The following is a 24,465-nucleotide window of genomic DNA, read 5'->3' as shown; positions in this document are numbered from 1 at the left end:
CTTATTTTGTGATGAGTAGGTGTTATCTCGAGCTCTGATATAGGTGCTGCCATTGTTCCTTTCAACACGCTCATCAAGAACAGCAAGTGTGTCACCTCTGTACATGTTCTAAATTTCGAGTCTTTAATTGCAGTCAAGGAGTGGGGCTCCCCAGCTTGTAGCAGCTATTCAATTCGGAACAACGTATTTTGGATGTGCTCATTCATTCACACACGAATTCGAAAGTGATCCGTGTAAGATATCCGTAAACACATGGCATGGAGGAGGTCTAACGCTACCTTCAACAGGTAAGTTAATTGGCAAATAAATACGTAGGCGTGCAAGAACGGCCATAAGAGAGTATGTTATATAGGATATGTCATACACTTATATTAATACCAAATTCGAAGTTTCTCGCTTACGAAAATGTCTTACAACTTTTATCGTTAAGTGTATATAGAAACCTCTTAGTGTTTTTTGTTTTATTTTTACTTTAATCAGCTCTGTGCATGTATTTTTTTTAATTAAGTACAAGTTGCTAACGCAATGTATGTGTACTTTTGAGCTTTATTTTTGAGTAACTATAATTTTAAGTTTGGTAACAGCGACGTTACCTTTGACCTCTTGAGAAGAAATTGGTCATACATTATCCTTAAACTGTCGTTTATAAGTATCAGTAAAACAAGCTCCATTCAAGTATCTATTGTACCTTTTGAGAATTTGCATGACTCAATATATTCATATTAATGGTGTTTTTTTTGCCAAGTTGCATATGAAGGCCGGACCTGGTTTTCGTATTTAATTTAAGCCACTGACTGTATTGGCATTGGTCATGCAATTGCGTTTACGACCATTCGTAAGTCGGAAAAGGTTGGCTTCACCGGAAGAAGTGTGAATTTGCTGGAGCTTCTATCCACCGAAAACAGTTAAATGCGTTTTGAAATATCACTAATTGTATGTAGACATACAACTTATATTTCAGAGAAGACGATTTTGTTTGCAAGATATATGCTAGCATTCTCAAGCGTTTGAATAAAAAAAAATATACTTTATGACCAATAGCGTACCCGATTTGATCGAGAGAATTCACATTCTATAGTGTTTGTATAATGTATTTAATGTTTTCCAACTCCACAGTAGTCGAATCAGTTCAATGTATTTTATTGTGGTTACATGTTGATCGGAGTCAGGTTATGCGAAGGTGTTGTGTCCCAGTGTAATTCTGTGGCCATAACTGACCATCTTCAAATGAATAATAAAGAAGGCACATATTATAAAATGAATACATGAACAAGTATTTAAAGAAAATTGTTTAAATTAACGCACCTGCCCTGCAATGCTTCTTTTTGAATAAAAACAATATTATTTTTTCTATTTAACGTTCGTTTGTTTTGTTATTTTAGCTCCTACGTGTGTTTTAATAAAACCCGACGGTAAAACCCTCGAAGCTTTTGGATTCGATGCAGAGTATAAATACAGTGAACTGAGTGAAGACGATAGCCACAAACAATGGTACTTCTTTCAAAGACCTAAGCTGATGCTATTGAACAAGGTACTGATTGCAAAAATATTCATTTTACAAACAAGTGAGCAAAATATCATGGATATACATATATTAATGTGTATTAAATAGTATTCCGAATAGCTAGTAAACTGACCAATTTATTCAGCACAACAGAGGTGTTAAAATGCTTACAGCTAAAGTTACCGTCTTCAAACTGTCTAATTGGGCATTTACGAAATAATGAAACTATCAAGAAACATGCAGGGACAGAAGTCATGTTAAAAAAGAGCTGTGTATTTATTGAAGCTAAGTAACCTAATACCAAAATATTTCAAGAAAATTAAATAAAACACGACATCAAACATATAGTTATTGATAAGATGGGGTCACCGACTTCGAAAGGTCAATAAGAGAGCCGTAAAAGTTTAAACGCGTTTATTGACGAAATGTCGAACAAGGATTAATAATAATTAATATACGCGTTTTAATAAATAAAAAAATAATCTAAACCTATGTTTTTTTAATCATGAAGCAATAAATAGATACTTAATTGAATTTATTTGAAACTTGATTGGTAAATGTTTAACTGCAAGAACAACATGATAACAATTGTATAAGGCACGCTGAAAGAAAGTGGGTTCAAACACTTCGAAATGCACACCGAACCTCACACTTTCATTTAGCCGAGAATTACTTACAAAACACTATATGCTAATTAACAATATTTCCATAAATCAATAAATAAATAAATAAATCAATCAATACATTTATTTGCACGAGATATTTGTAGATTTCGCAGGCCAAAATAATGACTTGGTTTTTCACTGTTGTCTTCCTATTTCAATGCGAATTTAGTTGGGTGCTCCTGTAAGGATGTATATGTTCTAAACTGCCCATAGTCAACCATCATGTATATTTTACTTAATAGTTAACATCATGCATTTTGTCATAAAGTGCTAAAAGGGTTGTTTGACATACTTTTATCTGGTTTAAAGTCGCACATTCTTTTTTATTATACTAGCCGATACACAAAGACACAATAATTGATGACGAATGTGGCAAACCACTTCCTGCACTCAGAGTGTTCTCATTGGCGATCAGGTACGTGGGCATCGCGTGTTTTTTTCCATTGCTAAAGCTTAATTGTTTGCATTCCATTTTATACCATTCTAATTCTCATATATCTATTAACTGCAATTATATTATAATACTAATTAGACATCACCAATTTAAATCAGCCAGCGATGATATGAGTATTTCTTAATTCAACAGTAAATTAATAATATTGACGGAAAAGAAAATACTATGCTCATACATATCATAGTGGGTATGTATTATATCGTTGGATGATTTGTGTTATTATAAATAGAACACATCAAAAGTAGCAATTTAATGAGTGTTGTAATTTATAACATGTATCGGCTGGTGTTCTTGAAAATAATATAAAATTATCTCCTAAGTGAATGTTTACATATACCAAACGTAATTTTAGATACATTGTAGACGACGCACATAAAAAAGTTAATGCACGGTTTAGAGATTTCAATCTGCAAGGCATCCATTGGGTTCTGACTGTTCCTGCGATATGGAATGATGCAGAGAAAGATTTCATGAGGCTTGCTGCTCAAGAGGTATGCAAAGGCACATTTTGAATGCTTACCGTAAACAGAATTTTGTATTGTTCATATTACTTTGTAAACACATGAGAAGTTTGTCAAATTTTGTTTGAGCGAATTCATGTAAAATTGACACACCCATGAAAGCGTGGTGATGCGTATTTTTATGAATTTCGTTATTTCTTACCTATGACATATTTTGAAGGCAGGGCTATCAATGACGCAGATCACTATAGTGGTAGAGCCAGTGGCAGCATCATTTTTCTGTAAAGAGGATTGGGGACAAGAAAAGGATCGGGGACAAGATGAAAGATTCTTATTTCTACCAGGATACAAATTCCTGGTCCTCGATGCAGGTGACTTGTTATTGTCAATGTGATTTTATATATTTTAAACCAAGGGTATTCGATGATTATGATAATAAAGCCCGATATTTTCAATTTGACTGCTTTTAAAATAGTATTATATTAGTGGTCATTCTATGTGATCATTATTTTCGCAGATCATACAGTTGATATCGCGGTATATAAGGTTTGTTTTGGTGGAAAATTAAAAGAAGTCTTCAAAGCTACTGGTGGATCCTGTGGATGGGCAATGGTGGATAAAGCTTTCGAAGATTTCCTTGCAGAGTTTACAGGTTCACTACATATATTAGTTTGAAAAGTATCCTATTATTTTAAAGACCTTAAATTTATTTTGTAAAATATTCTTAAGTGAATATAAACTTATAATCGTGATGTTTTTTTTCTCAAGTTTAACCATGAATTATGTAAAGGTCTAATGACTGTCACACCCATCATTTAGCGATGATCTCAAGCGAATACGTCAGATTGATCGTAAAACGTTGTTAATAAACTACAATAAACATATCGATCAAATGCTAATATTATTTTTATTTGTTTCATAATAATATTATCAATAAGGAATCTTTATTTAACATTGTTCATACTGACGATATGCATTTCTGAACACTTTTACATGTTAATCGGATAATACGTTAAGCAGTTTTACCATGCATGCTACTATTTAGTAAAATCATGTTATCATTCTTTTAAAGTAATGTTTAATTACATTTATAACGTTGAATGTCAACACGGTTTTTGTAAAAAGGGTTAAGGAAGTCTTTTCCAGAGTTTTAGACTAATTCGTGCGTGTAGAGATCTCTTTTCGCTACAACGCTTGTACAGTTCTTGAGACTCATCGGAGTAATCGGAATGTTTACTTTAAACGTGCAGTTCTCATTCTTCAGTGGCATACGTAAATTGCAATATGTTTCTCTGACTATGGACTACTACGTGATTTTATAATCCCTGACTTTGGACTAAAACGGAATTGTAGAAAACACACAAACAGTTAAACCGTTGATACACCCGCACTCCGTCTAATAGCGAAAATCCATAAACAAGTATTTTCCTAGGATATTAGTAGCCTGTAGAGCACACAAGCAGAAACCACGTAGATAAGGTGCCTTTTAAATTCGTCACCTGCACATGGCCATTTATCCAATACAAAAGTGTAAGTCATTTTTTAATCGTTAAGTTTCCATGTTTCAGTGGCAGAAATTCACAAGCAAGAGTTCCTTAAGTATTGACTATAATGGGTAGGAGACACAAGGCTACCACGCTGATCTACACATATAGTCGAGCTATGTTTTAATTCGCCGTGTGCCGATTACCATTCACACAGTGGTTTTCAATATTTGTTTGACGTAGTGTGTCCGTGGTAACGTATATTAAAATCCATCTCTAAACAAGCTTTTATTACCAGATTGGTGACCTTAATGATCTTTGCTGATATTAGCGTTACAGATGCGCCTCTCTATTAAGACCGTGTGTCATTATTTCGGAAATCGTTGCCGTCAGTGCGACGTAACTGACGAAATAATACAGGCGAAACTGCACCGGAAGCAGCGGCCCATGTGCCTTTAGTAGAAGGGAAAGTTTTATCGATGAATGTCTTTGTTTGTTTCAATTATATGCCAATGTTTACACTTCCTGTAATTGAGTGTTTAAACAGAATACTATATGTTATCCTCCTCTTGAATGCCAACGGTACGTCCTGCAACTTTCAACTTTTGCGCACGATCAAAGAACTTAACTTTAAATACGTTTTGCCTGTTTTATTTTACAGTTTGTATTAGTATCATTGAAAAAATTCCTTATGTTATATCTGAATGTAACCTATTGCAAAGGGTGTCCAATAGCTGATTATTAGACATGATTTTGATATCTCATTCCGTTATCGTACGCAAACAGTAATGAAGAGATACGATTAAGGATGCATAACTATTTTAATACATCACTATAAAAGCCGAAAGCAGCGGTCTAGGTGCCTATAGCAGATTCGAAAGTGTCACCGCGATGCCTCAACATTTTATATTATTTTTCAAAGATATGCGCGCATACGAGCTGTAAAAGCGTGTTTTCACCATAGATTAAGCGCCAATACGCTTTAATCCGGAAACCTTCATTATTCGCACATGCTAATTGATAGTGGGATCTACAATACAGCGATGGTCCGAACAGTCCTTCGCCGATCTTAGCGTAACCGTTGCGCTCTGTTTTTGACCCAATGCTAATACGTCGCACAGCGTTGTCCCTTATTAAGCCGCGAAAAAAGAACTTGGTTACCATCAACAATTTGTATGAATATACTGCAATACATTAATGTGATACTCTAAATTCTAAATTAAAAATGATTTTAATTGACATATCGTTAATTTACTTCTTTAGTTAAAGAATGCCAGCTCCTTATCGGCATTAGGACTAAGGAACAAGTTCATTATTCCACATTCAAACCTGATACGAAAGTAGGTTATCATTTAATATAACTAAGAAGATATATAGTACACTTACTTTTTAGTTTACAATTACGTTCATTTATTTATTAGTGTCTTTGCGTCATTTTGATATTTTGTTTCAATGAAAAATAGTTCAGTACCTTATTTAATCTGAATATGGAATACGTTCCTTTACATTTTTTCTATCCGAATAAGAAACTGGGTTATAATTTAACAACGAAGTAGATATGTATTGCACTAAATATTAAATATATCTTATAAACTATTTTGTTGTGCTTTTTGGTTAATTATAATTTGTTTTAAAGTTAACAATGCCAGTTCGTTATTCGGCTTCATTAAGGATAAGGAAATGGTTCCGATTTATTATGAAAACGCTAAAACAACTGGATTTTTAGCAACAAAACTCAATAGAACTGTATTGAAATTACAACTGTTTATATCTAATCTTCATATATATTGATTTCCATTGATATGTGGTTCTCTCTGGTTCAGTTAAATTAATGTGTGCAGTCAAAAAAAGCAACTCCTTATTTGCTTTAATGTGAAATTGAGACGACATGTATTGCAAGAAATAATAGTCGATCTACATATACAATAAATTGTTTTTATAAGTGGTGCACATTGGTTCATGTGAAGTTATCTTTTAACGAAGAACATGCTTGTTCCTAATTTTGCTCGGGTTAGAAATAAGGAACTGTTTCATTTTTCATTATTTAACAGCAAAAACGTAACTGGAGTACAAATCAGAACATGTCTGTTCGATTCAAACGAGAATACAAGCACGAAGAAGAAACGAAAGAAACATGAATACGTATCATAATACATAAAGTTAATGTATGCGAGCATTTTATTTACGTAATGAATGCAGTCATTATTTTTTGTCAAAACCTATATACAATAGGTTAAGCATAAATAACGAATATGAAAATGTTGCATATACCCAGTGATTTATTTTGCCCAAAATTACCGCCGATATTCGGCTGCTTCCCAATTGCAAAAAATGACTTTTTTTCCCAAAAATCTGACCAAAATGTCCCCAAAAATGACCAAATTTTCCCAATTAAGCCAATAAGATTACAATGTCATTTAGCGTTAATTTCGTAGAACGAGTGCCGATCGAGCTTGTCGAGTCTTCGCCTTACGAATGTTCGCGAATGTGGCCGAATACGATTTTACGTTGCTATCCACGCATCTCTCCCTATATTGCAGAGGATACCGACGATAGTCGATGTATCCCGATTGTTAACGCCTGTTTTTACACATGTCCAAGATGGCGGCAAGCAGACGAGAAGTTTTCGATGAGCAGCGAAAATGATATAATACTAAAATTATCAGCGGATATCACATGGTTATTAGGAGATAATTTAATGTGTGTGTCAATTAACGCAAAATACTATGTTTGAGATGAACAACAACAAATATTTATTAGAAATGTTCACAGTGAATGTGCGTCACGGATGTCTGTGTTGGGAAATTGGAGTTCACAAAGTTAAAGCATTTAAAACGAGAACCGTTCGAAAATTCGAAAATGGAAAGAGACAAACATAATTTGATTTATATGTTAGTGGATCTGTGTATATTCAGATGCATATGCATATTCTGCTTTATTATGTTTGTCACGCTGTATAGTTTTGTTAAATAGCATTGAACTGGGGATGTCAATTGTGCAAGATATTAAAAGGTAAACAAATGAAATGTATTATTTTAGCTCCATTTAATACAACATTAACACAGCTAGAACACAAAAGCGTGTTTGTTAATATTTGTTAATGTTTTCACCAAATCATATTTTACTTTAAAAACATCCTGAATTAAATTCATACTCTTAAAGAGATTATGATTAAATCATAATGGTACATGTATATTGAAGAATCTATAGATTATTGCAAGTTTAATATGTATGTGGAAGGATATTAACTAAACGTTGTAAGAAGACATGAAAGCAACACTTTATAATATAAAAATGCTGTCAAACATGAACTTAGCAATTTTTATTCTATTCTTATAATAATATTTATAATGTTTCCCAATTTCATGGTTTATCGCGCTGTTTTTCCCAATTTTATGGTTTATCGCGCTAATTTTCCCAATCCAAATGCCACAGGTTGTAACAAAAAAAAGCAAAAAAATCCACTGATATACCTTATTCGAATAAGGAATAAGGCACTAGGAAAGGGAGCCGACTTACTGCCCATGTTCGCATGGCATATTTTAACATACTGAACGTGGAATTGCAACGGCATGTTAGTGTATCAGCTATTAGTGTTTCGGTGTTACTATACTTCACTTTTTAGCTTTACAGCAGGAACAACAGTTGTTAACGAATTGTTCAACAGGTTTTCATTCTACAATCAAACTGTTCAATAACGTTAAAACCACGATATAGTATCATTTGATAGCCATGTGCATGTGACGCATTAAGAAATTGTTTTCTACATATCATTTGGTGAGAAATTAATCCAATCTACATTAAATGCATATTGTAGTGCATATTTCATGACATGAGCATACTTACTGCCGTGGTGATATGGTCGTGACGCATTTAATTAGCCTGTGACTGTATAAGCTTGTTTGCCTGTTTATCCGTCAAGAACTTATTACTTTAATTTCAGTGAAAACTTTGCAGACCTTTGGTCATTGCACATGTTAACAAAAGACGCTTAAGGTAGAAACGGCGTAATGAACTCGGAAATTTCCGTACAATTTCGTAAGATTTCGTGCGATTCATTGTAACTCGAAAATGGCCGGTTAATGTCGGGAATTTGAATATTTTGTTATCAAACACAATTATTTTCTCTCATTTTGACCTTCATTATATCGGGTTTTGATACATCAAATGAATTTACCACAAAAGAAAAGAAAGTTTTCCATTTTTCGTAATTATTATTGGAATTTCATGGGAAACCCTCCAAGGGAGATTACTCTACTCTCAAAACCAAAGCAATGACAAACAAAAAAAGACGTTTTAAATCCAAATCTTAGAGAAAAGTTTCTGTTCATTACAGGAATGCATTAAATGAGCATAATTACAGTCACGTCTTGAATATATGAAAGTGCACAGACGGTAATTGTCCCATTTTTGGCCATAGAAAACAAAACGACAACTGGCATGGATGTCAGATTGTGGAATTGGATATTTTATTGAAGAGCCTTCAGTCCTGTCAGTCATGTTAACTAGGACCCGTGCCACTAACATTTGACAATGTTGTGGATGAACTACAGAAATTGTGTGGGGGTTACTTGTATATTGTTTGTTTAAATGTTGAATGTGGTGCTGAAAACAGAGTGCCATATGGAACAACCCACCATATCAAATCCAGAGGGATTCCCTGTTTTGAAGTCGATACAAAGCTTGGGATAGGTCAGAAGTTTGTATGAACTTTGCATTTACGGAGATTGCTTTTGATAACATCTGTTTGGAGTACGAGTGTACTTTTGCAAGTAAATGTAGCTGTGCAAGTTGAGAAAATGACTTTTACTATGAACATTAAACATAACTATTATAGCAACTGCCAAGTGGTTTTAAACAATATATTTATAACTGTTTCATACCGCGCAATCCCGCAAAACTAGATGAAAGGTCATATGCACATGTGACATGATCGGCGCGGTAGTTGTTTGTATGCACTGGAACACTCTACAAGTCCATAGTCTTGGACAGCTCTATTGTTGACTTCTGGCCACTGAAACATGGGTACTTCATGTTGAAAGTGAATGTAAATGACTCATAGAGTGACAGTTGACATGCGTTCACCGAAGTAATAAGGCGGTGACTAAATCAGCGATGTTCCTGTTTATGTACTATACCCGCAGTAGCTCAACGTCGAGAACAACTATTTTCGTTGACTAAAACATGGCCTCTGTACATCATTAGTTAAATAAAAAATTACACAACTGCAAAACCGGAATAATGGGAAAGAGAGAGTTATGCATTCAGACGTCGCATTACTATATAATAGCTTTTGTTGTACTCTTTACGCACGTTATAGGTAATGATTCCCAAAAACTTACGTTTTGCACAATTGAAACATCTCAACCTACATTAAGTAATACAAACGCTACATGGGATGAATGGTAACGTGGACGTGACAAACGCCAGTTTGTGACCTTATACACGCGTTCACTGCTTGTGTAATCTTCGAACCCGTATTAGTCTATAGTTCGCGGATAATCTGTGTTAAGACTCCAGGCCACTGAAATCTTGACAATTTTGAAAGTCATAACAACGGTTAATTGGATAAATATGTATAATTTCAATGAATGATCACGTGCAATTACGTATCGACGAAATATAGATTTACTTGAATCAATAAATGCGTTATAATGATAAATGTTACAGTTAATTTGTTTTTAACAACGAATCATTTAGTCAATACACAAATTAATAGTGAAGTCTTTATTTTAATAACAATTATATCCTCATAATTTGCCGGTGTATGTTGACAATTATTTATTTGCTTCTCATTTATTTTGCAAAAAAAGCAATCTTCACTTTCTTGGTACTGTTTTTGAAATTTCAGTATTCCAGATTTTGACTCTTTTTCTGTTAAGGAAAGGAACTATTCAAACGTTTTAAGAAGGAGTACATGGACGATTATAAATATATGATAATGGCACATTTCGAGCGCAGTAGACGATCGTTCGGTATATATTCAACGACAAAATACAGTATAAAAATGCCGCCGTCTCTAATGGACCTTGTCAACGCTACCACTAGGAAGACCTTTCAAGAACTCATCGAGGGTTCTAGATACACGGATCATGTATGTTTATTATTTTTCTAAAATAAGGTAAGATCGACATTTGGATCGCATATTGCAATATGATATTGTGCAAATACTATAGACTACCCAACTCAAATAGATTGCATAGTCATTTGATGTGTTATTCGTATCTGAAGTCTTTTTGTTTGTTATTTTAATGGGATACACGCTTTATACTCTTTATATTTAGCATTTTGTGCATTACCGAGTATAATTTGAATAGTCGATAGTATCGGCTTTTAAAAAACGGTAATACGGACAGATTTTCACATATTAAATGTGTTGACTGTGTATACATTGTCATCGCCAATGTATTGAACACAATGGATGGAGTACTATTTAATAATTGACGATTTTGACATCTATAACTTCAATATTTAGTGATTGCATAACCCGGACAAGTGATATATTAACTTTATTAAAAACGGTGTATTTAGTTTGGTTGCAAAATTTAATATAGTAATATTGAATAAAGTAAATGTTCCAATAAATTGTGCACGTAAAACTGGTTCGGTAGTGTATAAGTCCGTTATAGTTGGACAATAATCGCAGTACTTCTAACTACTTTTAGATTACATACTGAAATTCGTGTTAATGTTTGATATCATTTGGGCTTATCTGGCTATGTAATTATTTTTCAATCCTGCTGTTGCAGCTAGAGATTCATTTTGTTTGCATTAACATTTGTTTGTCATTCATAATTTAAACGATAGTATAATTTTTGTAGGTTAAACTATTTGGGGGCCGTCTTCGTGTGGACGCCAGCATCGTTCATTCATTCTTTAAACATTCAATAGACAGAATACATACTTTACTTGCCGCTGCATTGCGACAGTGTGAAACATCAGCACGTGTTGACACAATACTAATGGTAGGAAGCTACTCGGAGTCACCTATTCTCCAGGGACAAATCAAGGAGAAATTCACAGGAATGAAAGTCATCGTTCCATCTGACGCTTTTTGTGCTGTCCTGAAAGGTGCTGTCATATTCGGACACCGTCCGATTGATGTCTCTTATATTAAGGTTGGTTTGTAATGTATTACATATACAAACGATAAATTCTGTAACAATGCATAATATATATTTTCCTAACTCAGCAGGTATTAAAAGAGAGCTCTTCTAGGGCACGGATAATTAGTTTAAATACAACCCCAAAACTATCACTTAACTGAATATATTAACTGACTACCGCCATACGATTAATATTCCACTTAAATTCACGAAAACTCCAAATAAGCACATACTCGGATTTGAGAAGATAAAGCTGTGATTACAGACAACAAAATACATTTTGATCATTACATTTTTAACTTGACATTTATCATGGAGGTATTAGGGAACTTGTTGGCTTGCGTACATTAATTATTAAACGAAAAAAAAGAGAATTATTATAAATGTAAAAAGTGTTGTTGCTCAAAATTGTTGAGTATATATACCAATGCTGCCATTTTTATGTGGCTAACTGCGAAAAAGAAGTGAATTAGAACTAATCCAACTTATCCTGTATTTTCCGAACATAATTCGTGACAAAATGTCTATTTGAACATTTTACTACCGGGTCGATTTATTTCTTTTCAGCTGCTTTAATTTTTTTAACATTTATATAATTTCATATATGTTTTTATTCGCACTATATGCTTAAAAATAAGATAAGTATTGAAATGTGATGTGTATAGACCCAATTGTAATATGTTACTATAGGGATTATATATTTTTTTGAAAAGGAGGACACTTACATTGATATAAAATCAAAGTAACATATAAAGTGATGGTGTTTTGAAAGTATATGCCACATAGTTTAATACTTTAAAACAATTGATTCCCAAATATAAAGCAATACATAAATCTGATTACTTGAATACAAATGTTGATTTGCTAAATTTACCACACCTAAACTTTGCTTTCGACCAATGGACAATTATGTTTTGTATGACAAACGTGATGGCAATTATTATTTGATTTATTTGCCTGTTTGTATGACAAACGTGATGGCAATTATTATTATATTTATTTGCCTGTTTGGAGTATTAATATTTAAAACGAAACGAACATGCATTTTTCTCAGCGCGTTTGCAATTAGAGGTATTGTTGACGTATACATGATGCCAACGGTGACTTTTCCCTTTTACTAATAAAGTTAAGAATATTAATAAGCTGGATAAATCTGTATATACGTTTTTGTTTTCACGGTGGCTTCTTTAACGCATATCCCTCTTTATAATTAAGTTACAAGTGGAATGTAACTTTTTGCAAACCATGCGCAAAAACAGTGTAAATTTAGAAATAGAAATAGATTCATGTTTAAGCGTATTATCTTTTACAAAGTTTAACTCAAAAAACAAATCGTTAAGTCGGGACAATGTGTGTCTTTTGTATGTAAGCATAAGAATACTTGACAACCTGACAATTATTAAAGCGTTTTACTTTAATTATATGCCATTGTAATCGTTAGCATATATAACTATGGCATGTACCCATTTGAAACGGCTTCTTTCTGAGGTGAATATTGATTATTTGGAATTTTTACGATTCAATGATTAATTTCCTTTTCCTTGTCAACAAGAAAGAAAGTAGACAATACATGTAGGATTTCGTTTCGTAGTGCCTCGGAACAATGAACCTACGGGCTATATACATGTATATGAGATTCGATATGCCTTAAAAGTTTCTAACATTCATTGCTCTTCATTGACCGCTCTAATGTGATGACCTGTGCTTTTATTAGTGGGTATTATTAGTAATGTGTTGTGTTTTGTAACATGTGCATGTATTTTATTTGCAAGTTGTTGCTGTCTTTATTAAAGGACCAGTCGTGTCTTTCATTATATCGTTTCTTATTTATAGTATTCCGACATTTACTTATATTTAAAGTTTAATTTTTAAACTTATAAACAAATACTGAGGGTTGCAAACTTTCTCTTATAATTATCACATGTTTGTTCACTGTATTAGTTTTCCATTCTGTTTATTACAATGCTGCATTTGTTTTTGTGTTTTATTCATTGATGACCGTGAATTGCTTGGAATCGCGATATACTATGGTTTTGTCTAACTTAAATGTATCACTTAGCAGGATTAGCCGATGTCATTTTCTAATGATCTCAAGGCATCGCGGTCAAAAGCTTTATGTAGCGTACTGTTTCATTCTTACTGTAAATAGTATTTAAACACTGACATGCGTTAAGACGAACAGTATAGCTCAATCACGCTTAGGTAGGAATATACATCGTTACATTGTATCAACCAAATCTTATTGTATTACCATTTTAATTAATTAAATAAATATATCCTCCGCCGAAATATTTAAGGCAATCATAACGAGAGGCCACCACAAACCTAATGTATTTGAAGGGGCATTTGTGATAGTAACATTACATGTCGTTACCATTACTGTAAACTATTTCGTTCGTAATAAATGCAATCATTTATTTTTGATATCGAAATTTGGTACAAACGGAATATTCTTAACACATTGAATCCACATGCATTACTAGTAATCGCGTGTATATACACTTTACAATTTATAATTATCCTTTTTACCGCGTTCAATTCGTTGTGGCCAGATTTATCTCCGTCATTAAATTTATGTGCAGTTTATTTATTTTTTAACATTACGGCCTGGAACTATACATGTCCGGCCACAATATGTCAGAAAGATTAGTATAAAACGATCGATACAAATTGCCCGGCCTAATAGGTTTTTTAAACATAACCAAAGTACTGACAGTACTGGTGAGACGATGCTTTTAAAGAGGATGGATATAAAACATTAATTTACGTTTATCTACATCAACACAATTGTGTATGTGTGTAAGACATTTTTGGGTACGACAAAAAATTGCTACGACAACTTTGGGTACAAAACTTATGCCAACACAAATTTGTACGAAAAAAAAGATATTGTATGTTGAAATTTATTTTATGTGTTTTAACATTTTCTATTGATTTTTTTCCCGGCTTCCTTATAAAAAGCGGGCGTATATTGGTTTGCATTAATCCGTCGGGCAGTTGGTCATACGGTCGGTAGTTCGGATGCTTAGTCCGGAGTCCATTTTTCACAGCAGGATAAAAATATAACGCTTCAATCTATAGTCATTCGATATGGTATGGTGGTTACTTCTGATAACACGAGAAACCCTTCCGCGCATGATGTAAACACGTTAAAGGTCAAGGTAATAGGGGGTTTTGCAATGACACTTTATCATGCCTTTATTTTTCTTAAACTATATCTAGGGACATCTTCCTTTGCCCATAAATTAATCGATGTAGATGAGTGAAGGTCAAGTCATTAAAGTCTTATTTTTAAATTGTATTGTACAGAGTATGATTATGTTATCTAAGTCAAATCTCAGTGTGACTGAAGCAATCAAGCAGCCATACTGAGCTAAGCGTATTAATTATTGATCTTGAAACACGATTTTTAACTTCTACCAGGAGTTGTTTTCTAGTTTTTAAAAGTGTTATCCTACGCGAATTATTTGAATAATAATAGCAACTCAAGCAGAAACGCAGACATATATACGACAACAATTAATACCTGCTCCGATAATCAATGCATATTTGATATTTTAAACGTTGAAATCATCCAACCTTCTCCAGGCCCTAGCGAATGTGTTTTAGTCTAAGGACATCATTATTTCTTTTTCGCACATTTGATGTAATATATAAAGATATGTGCTATTAAATTTGAAATGTGTCCAAAGTCAGATGTGGGTAATCAATAAATTCAATAAATTATTTTTCATTGAATGTCCTTCTTTAATTGCTTTTAATTCATGTTGAACTACATTCGGATATTTTTTCCAGAGCAGAATGTTGCTGAGACATAGATACAAAATGAATACACAATTCACATGAAAATTACTAATTTTGCGTGCTTGCTATTAATATGTGAATGCATGGTATTTCAAAACCAAAAGTTTATGGTTTTCTTTATATTTAACGTAAACGTGGCGACCAACAGACAAGTGAACCTCAGCGACCCTCCTGGTCTGCAATGCCTTCAAATTGGGAACCGATGAAACCAGACGAGATTTTCAGACAAGTTCGCCTTCCAAACACTGCAGACGAGTTCCAAAGTGTTTTGAGTAATTTTATTGAAACACTCAACAACCGAGAAATATTTACCATACATAGAATCCAGAGTAAATTTCTATGGGAGCATTATTGCGTGTAAGTTTTGTAACGATGTGTTCATTTTTTAAAAAAATATAACATTTTGCAATTACAATCTTGTGCTGCTATAAGAAAAATGTTGTATGTGTCTTGCAGGAAAAAGAAGGAAATGGAACAAATGAACGGCATGGACGGTGCAGAAGAGAAGATCCTTTTTCATGGAACAAAGCAAGATATCATTGAAAGTATATGCGCTGAAAACCTCGATATGCACCTTGCAGGATCAAATCAGGGTGCAATATATGGTCACGGCACATATTTTGCAACTGCTGCTAAGATGTCGAATCATTATACAACGCCAGATCCCAAAAGTGGTCATAGGTACATGTTGCAATGTCGGGTTCTTGTCGGAAAGTGGACAAAGGGGCAGACGGATCTTAAACGTCCACCAGAAATTGCAGAGTCTGCGTCAGATGGTTATCGTAAGCGTTATAACAGTTGTGTGGACAATGTTCTGAAACCTAGCATATTCTGCATATTTGATCACGTCCAGTACTACCCAGAGTATGTTATAGAATACGAATAGATAATATGGAAGTGAACTGCACACTTGTTCAAATATTTCTTAATGAAAGAGGTAACTTCTTCATTTATAAGAAATGTTCCAAAAATAGAATATTCGATAATTTCGCTGATCAATATATAAGCAAGACAAATAAAACAGATTGTATCACTTAGCATTGAACTAAAGTGTTTTTTAAAGAATCGAGATACATATTGTATGTATTAATATTATTAATACAAATGTTTGTATTAGCTGTATATTTGGCATGCTTTTTAACAGTCGTTGGCATTAACTAAATGTCGTATAATGTAGTTTGTAAAATCTGTATTTGTTCATTGATGGTTATAATATATACATGTTTTAATTGTAATTGAGTCAAGAAACGAGGGCAACCGTTTTAACACGTCATTCGCAGGGAATTTCTTAAAGCCTTGTACTTTTACCATAACAATGAACCTTAGAAAGTAAAGTTTACATTAAATTGCTAAATACATAACCATATATTCATTAACTATACGCATATAAGCTCCAAAATCATTCCATACAGGTCAAATCATCCTTTGCCCTTTATTTTATACAAATAAAAGATAAAAACGTTGCATACCACACGATTCAAATATTAAATATTCGTAATATATTTATTTTCGATTATGCTGATGTAACGTTCGATAACTCAATATGTACCCATTATGAGTATGATGATTAAGATTCATTTCAAAATGAGGCCGCACGCATTGTATCTGGTTGCTCGAAATTAGTTTTGCTTTAAAACCTTTATAAAGAACTCGGCTGGGAAACGAGTCAACTGCGACGTAAACACACATTAATTCTGATGTACACAATGATGCGCGTCTAGTGTACTTCGTTAAGAAGTACTTCCAACCTTTTAACAACTTAAACGCGAAGTTTTTTAATTTTCGATCGCATTTATGTTTCCTAGTGAATACAAATCTTCCTCATGGAGGTAAACAAAAGAACAAACAACAACGAAAGGGCGCTAAGTTTATTTAAAACAAAATTTAAGTTTAATAGACCTTTACCACGCCGTTTATTTTCTATGAAACAAACGACCATCGAGGCTACAACTACAAATTAGGACTAACTGCATTAGGCCTTCAAGTTTTGTTTCAAAACATATAGTTTTCGAAACATCCGTGGTCCATGCCCAGTAAATGATGTAATGTAAAATTGTCTTCTCACTTTTGTTCGGTTTTGCTCTTTTTTTTGTCATATTCGCGATTCATTTATCAATGAAAATACTATACCATTCCAACGATCGATGTAATTTTACATGGATACATTCTTGATTTTGAGACTAATAGTGTGCTGCTACCTTTTTGGGTCGTTCCTAAAAATAAGATGTATCACAGCGTATAGTCTAACAGGTAGTTATTTGTCTCCCTTGGTAAATCTTCACAATTTGCAGATAATTTGTGTTGGCTCTTTGGTTGTTGCAATTATTTAACTCCAAACTACTTAACCTGCAGGGCGTTTTGAGTTGCGATGGTCAAAGGCTTTGCTCACACCAACGTGCCAATCAGATTCCAGTCGGCACTTTGAACAGTATTTCTTTCATAAAAAAAAATGGTTTATTAAGTAAATATACTCAGTGATTTTTTTGCTTTTTTTGTTACAGCTTGTGGCATTTGGATTGGTAAAATTAGCGCGATAAACCATGAAATTGGGAAAATAGCGCGATAAACCATGAAATTGGGAAACGTTATAAATATTATTATAAGAATAGAATAAAAATTGCTAAGTTCATGTTTGACAGCATTTTTATATTATAAAGTGTTGCTTTCATGTATTCTTACAACGTTTAGTTCATATCCTTCCACACACATATTAAACTTGCAATAATCTATAGATTCTTCAATATACATGTACCATTATGATTTAATCATAATCTCTTTAAGAGTGTGAATTGAATTCAGGATGTTTTTAAAGTAAAATATGATATGGTGAAAACATTAACAAATATTAACAAACACGCTTTTGTGTTCTTGCTGTGTTAATGTTGTATTAAATGGAGCTAAAATAATACATTTCATTTGTTTACCTTTTAATATCTTGCACAATTGACATCCTCAGTTCAATGCTATTTAACCAAACTATACAGCGTGACAAACATAATAAAGCAGAATATGCATATGAATCTGAATATATACAGATTCACTAACATATAAATCAAATGATGTTTGTCTCTTTCCATTTTCGAATTCGAACGGTTCTCGTCTTAAATGCTTTAACTTTTTGAACTCTAATTTCCCAACACAGATTTCCGTGACGCACATTCACTGTGAACATTTCTAATAAATATTTGTTGTTGTTCATCTCAAATATAGTATTTTGCGTTAATTGACATACACATTAAATTATCTCCTAATAACCATGTGATATCCGCTGTTAATTTTAGTGTTATATCATTTTCGCTGCTCATCGCAAACTTCTCGTCTGCTTGCCGCCATCTTGGACATGTGTAAAAACAGGCGTTAACAATCGGGATACATCGACTATCGTCGGTATCCTCCGCAATATAGAGAGAGATGCGTGGATAGCAACGTAAAATCGTATTCGGCCACATTCGCGAACATTCGTAAGTCAGTTGTCATTCGGCGAAGACTCGACAAGCTCGATCGGCACTCGTTCTACGAAATTAACGCTAAATGACATTGTAATCTTATTGGCTTAATTGGGAAAATTTGGTCATTTTTTGGGATATTTTGGTCAGATTTTTTTGAAAAAAAGTCATTTTTTGCAATTGGGAAGCAGCCGAATATCGGCGGTAATTTTGGGCAAAAATAATCACTGCATAAGCATGAAAACTTGATTTGGGGAAATAAATTAAGGGTGTTAGTTTCAGTTTGTGGATATATTAACGCTTTAAACATATATACGTGAATTTTTTCGATGTATTTAGCTAAGAGACATTAAAATATTAAATAATTTTACCTTTACATATCCATTTCACTAACATGCCATTACAGTAAACTGTTTAGAGTGGCAAACATAATAAAGCAGAATATGCACATGAATCTGATTAAACACAGATCCACTTGCATATAAATCAAATCATGTTTGTCTTTTATTTTGCATTTTCGAACGATAATCCTGTAACTGTTAGATGTTTTTTTCTTTGCGAGTAGACTGCATTCCAATTATCAAACACTTGTTCTGTGACATTCAGTTTATACATTTAAAAAAAGAGAGTTTTATTTGTATCTAAAACGTATGCTCCATCGTAGAATGACACGCTCTTTTCATTAATCCATACTAATTATATGATGTACGTCGTAAATTCCATAGTCATTTGTCCTCGCTGAGCATCGTTATTTCTTTTAATTGTCCGCCATCTTGGATCACGTTAACAACATGTGTGCAACGAACGTAAACTCGTATATGTCAGACTACTTTCGCGAACCAATAGTTAAGTATAATGTTGTTCGGCCATTTTCACGGAACACCGCCGAGCGCGATGCTGGTTATAGACGCTTGCTGGGGCATGTGAAATTCCAACCATCGGAGCGACTCCAGGTTTTTTTCCACTTTATTGGGAAGATAGCCTATGGCTTTGGAATTGGGAATTTTATCGGCAATTTCATGAAATTGGAAAAATAAATTAATTAGCCTTTTTATTCCAAACGAAAAGTCCACTGATAAGGGAAATACTAAATTTGATATAACTTTTTATAATCATTCAAATGAAAAGAACAAAATCATTTACTACTTTGTTATAGGTAATTGCATTGAAATTGTGATAAAATACACATTAGACACTTCTTTCTAAAAAAAAAAAAAAAGTATACTTTTTGGGATTGGGAACATAGCCGAATTTCGGCTATAAAATCGGGCCAAAAAACCCTGATACTACACAACAATGCTTATTTTTTATGTTAGGAAACTCGTCTTTGTATTGGTTGCCATGAGAGTGAATTTATGAATTCTGGTGTTAAATAAGTTTTAATATCCCCAAACTGTTTTTCCGTTATAAAAGAAAACTTCAAAATACACCACAAAACAAGCATATTAATATCCACAAAAAATCAACTACTTTTGCCGTTCTTTCGTTCATGGGCATGTGTACCAATATAAAATTCAATTTATCCCGGGCATTTATTTGAAGCTGTATGTTGATGAATGTTAACATTTGAAATATAGATAATTACTAAGTCTATTTGTATTGAATCGTTTACACTGTTTATTATGTCTTTATCGTATTTAAGTCTATTTAACACTTTATCATGTCGTCGTCCTTCTCAAATTGGAATTAGTGTTATTGTTTTTTATTTGCTAAAATACATCGTCTTAAGTAAAAACATATCATCAGTCGTTGTTTATAGTATTCCAATGACAATACATTTGATACAATTGCTATTGTTCTTATGTACGATATTCTTATTTTACTATATGTGTCTAAGTATCAGATACCAGTATTTGTTCTCATTGGGTTTTATGTATATATAAGCATCATTTGTGTGATTCAGTTCCTTGTCATATGTGCGTCCAGACATGTCCCGTGAAAACATACTTGTTTTGGCCAGTCATAGTGAGAGATATGCACTCAACAATATTTGTATTGGTCAATAATACAAAGCCAGTAAATGAGAATTCAAATTGCTGACTATGCTTTTCTTTGCATTTGGACTATTACAAGACAAACATCAATAATTATTATCTATGTGTGACTACTTACATTGTATTCTACCAACCTAATGAGGTTTTTTTCTCGCATTGCAAATAAATGTTATTGTTTTTGAAACAAATGCATTTATGTATTTTGGAATAGTGTATTTGTGATTGTAGGGTTGTGATATATTTTTAATGTTTAATTATTTTGTTTGTTAGTTTTCGTATTATGTTCTATATATGCAAGACATATACTATACATATTATACTTTCGGGCGTTATAAATGCTTATGCCTCGAGTGGTGTTTGGAATATATCGACTCCCTACCTTACTACAGTTGTGGCCATTATCACTGCCCAACCAGGTATTAGAATGTGTCTGTGTTTATAAAAATCTACATGTAGCTTATATTTTTATTACTAAAATAATTTGAAATATAAATTAGAGTCATTGCTAGAAAATCTACGACATTGCAAGCTGAACCAAAAAAGGGAGGGGGTATCGAATAATAATTAGAGGATAATACACGGCTAAGCCGGGCCGGGCAGTGATAATCGGCCCGCAGGGAGCATAACGGCCCGAGGGCCGTTTGCGACCTGGGGCCGATTATCACTGCCCGGCCCGGCTCAGCCGTGTTTTAACGTCTATAATATATATCTTACTTTTATACTAAATTATAGATGGGCACAGGTTTTGAGTCATGAAATCATATAATCTTGGTCCTTCACTTAAATTTATGAAGAACAAGCTTTCCGTACTTATATTTTCATTAAATTGATTACGCAATTTATGACGTATCTCATGTGACGTAATTTAAATGACGAAACTAGCTAGACGCTTTAGATTTAAGGACAACAACAAATCGGACTTGGAGTGTTTTTATTTAACAGTTTAATATTTGTTAAGCATTAAACGATAAGTGTGTGTGTTTACGATGGATTGTTATAATATTATGAATGTGAATAACAGTGTTGGGATATAAATCTCTAATGAAACTGGTGTCTGAAAGTGGTGAGACTGCATTTTCGATTTCGTTAAAATGTCGAATAAAGCGATGTTTTGTTGAATAATTTATGGATTAAATTAAAGAAAAGTGTAAGTGAAATGTTCTTTAACTGTTCGAATGTTGAATTAAAAGGGTAATTTCTTTTATGAATAAGTCGTTCCTTTGTCAGTCGATCAAAGAATGTATATCCACAAAGAATTGCCTGCTCACATCCAGTGCTTTAAAATGGAAAAGGTGGATGACGATGAAGAAATGTGTCCAAAATTTTAACTCGTCATGAAAGCAAATTAAACTTTACGAAAATAAATATGGTTATTACACAACTTCGGTGAGTAGAACAATAACCTAGATGTTTTACTTTTTTATGGCTAAGACTGCATACTGACGCCATTTTTTTCCAGTTGAACGTTACGCGCACACATTCTGAGGGCCGAATATAAATAATCTGCCTTAGGGCCGAATATTTATAATGACCCCGCAAAGGTGATGCTGGCATGAACAACTGTATAAATATGTTACTATATATAGTAAGGTATGTATTATTAATAATAAATATCTTATCGCAACCTTGCGTTCTATATAACCAATGTCAAAATGATGTATGCAATATTGCAATGTGTTATATGAAGTCTACAATTTGGATCATCGAATGCAAATGTTTGACAAATTGCTAAACTTGTTAGATCTGGGAATTCTGGCATGCTTGTTATACTCCTTTTACCCCCGAAACACAGGAGGTCACACATACAAATGTCGCAGTTAAGTCAAAGAAGACACATCATGAACGTAGAGTGAAGTCAGTTAGTTCCTTGTGTGAACGCCGCGTTTATGCGAAGAAAACTAATTTTCTTATTTAGTGGATAATCAATGTAGTACGATATTTGACGACCTATCGCGCAAGCAAGTTTATTGGAAGGGGTAGTGGTACGAAAACGTACAATGTATTAGTTTATTAATAGAAATATAATAACGATCGCTATACACAACTTCACCAAATAGCAGTACATAAGTGAATGTCAGCCGGAATAGCTCAGTTGGGAGAGCGTTAGACTGAAGTTGTTTACGCAACAGTCATCTAAAGCCCCCCCCCCCGGTTCAATCCCGGGTTCCGGCACGAACGGAACAGTTTGGCTGACAAAATTATTCAGTCAGGTTAATAAATATAATAAAGCTTTATTTTATGTAGACATTTTAAAATCCATTTTGCTACAATTCGACATTTTTTATTAAAATTAATGGATGCAACGTGGTGACAACGTTAATTAAAATTTCTTACATCACTTAAAATACACGTGTTTTTATATAAACAAATAAATGCAAACAACACATCTAGTATCCATGTATTTTTATGGTTGTCTATCATAGGCCTAACCCTTCCACATATAGGGCGCGAAAAGTGACACGTATTATTGATTGTAACAATGAGTTGCGATCAAGGAAGCAGCCGCTTATCAAGCAGGAGCTGTGTCCCAGAAACCCGTTTCCCTAGAGTCAAGCACTCTTCGGAGTTATTTTAGAACCACATATAGAGCGCGAAGCACGACACGTATTACTATCCAGGTGGTATGGGCCCTTTAAGCATTATCCGACCATTACGTCCATAGTTATCTTCCTTAGAAGTTGAGAAATTTTTGAAATCCTTGTTCGAAGTCCAAAATTTTCATCTGATTGTTCCTAAACTTTCACAGGTTTTTTTATTATCAATAACGACCCAACCCACACTCTATATGAGCAATATCGGACCATAAGTCCAGAATTATGTCTCTTTGAATTTAAAAATAAAAATGAAAAAACTGCTTGGTTAGGTGATTATGTCAACATTTTTCATCAGATTCTTTCCAAAATTACAGTGTCTTCATATCAATGAGCATTTTTACCTCATTTAAAATGAGAAACATCGGAACAATAAGTCCATATTTGTTCTATTAAATTTGACAAAATAAACAATTTCCACTTGTTTAAAAGATTTCACAACTTTCGTCTGAATCTTTCCAAACTTGTTAAGTGTTTTTATATCAGTATTACTCAAACCCTATTGAAAATGATGAATATTCGAGCAATAATTCTATTATGATCTTTTACTGAGTTTCACAGTTTTGTGAAATGCAGCTTCTTTATACAATTTACAGTTTTCATTCAATTTTTTCTCCCAAACTTTTACAATGTTTTTATATCAATGAGTACTCAACCCCTATCGTAAATGAGCAACGTAAGAATAAGTTCAGAATCATCTCCCCTTGAAGCTGAGAAAAATATGAAATAACGCTTACAAGATGAAGCAGATTTGTTAAAACCTACACAATTCTGTTCTATTAATGAAAACTGCACACGGATACCAGTAAAAAAGGAAATCAATGTAAATACAATGAACTATGAACTATTTGGGGGTTAAAACACAAAACATAGATAATGGTTATTTGGGGGTAATAACACAACATCATAAATAATGTTTATTTTGGGGTTATTACAAAAAATCATAGATAAAGGTT

The 24,465-nt window shown here is 33.3% G+C and overlaps 1 protein-coding gene across 1 annotated transcript; it reads left to right on the top strand.

Moving 5' to 3' along the window:
- Positions 1-145: 145 nt before the first annotated feature.
- Positions 146-16,494, top strand: LOC127833351 (heat shock 70 kDa protein 12A-like). The gene is made up of 10 exons (XM_052358544.1): positions 146-287; positions 1,383-1,531; positions 2,505-2,584; positions 2,976-3,114; positions 3,305-3,455; positions 3,602-3,736; positions 10,451-10,662; positions 11,390-11,686; positions 15,627-15,835; positions 15,935-16,494. Exons 2-10 carry the CDS (start codon positions 1,517-1,519, stop codon positions 16,362-16,364), a joined length of 1,668 nt encoding a protein of 555 aa, XP_052214504.1. The 5' UTR covers positions 146-287; positions 1,383-1,516; the 3' UTR covers positions 16,365-16,494.
- Positions 16,495-24,465: the final 7,971 nt, after the last annotated feature.

Source organism: Dreissena polymorpha, chromosome 6 (assembly GCF_020536995.1).
Source record: "Dreissena polymorpha isolate Duluth1 chromosome 6, UMN_Dpol_1.0, whole genome shotgun sequence".
NCBI classification, from domain to species: domain Eukaryota; kingdom Metazoa; phylum Mollusca; class Bivalvia; order Myida; family Dreissenidae; genus Dreissena; species Dreissena polymorpha.
This window is presented reverse-complemented; position numbering and strand designations above follow the sequence as displayed.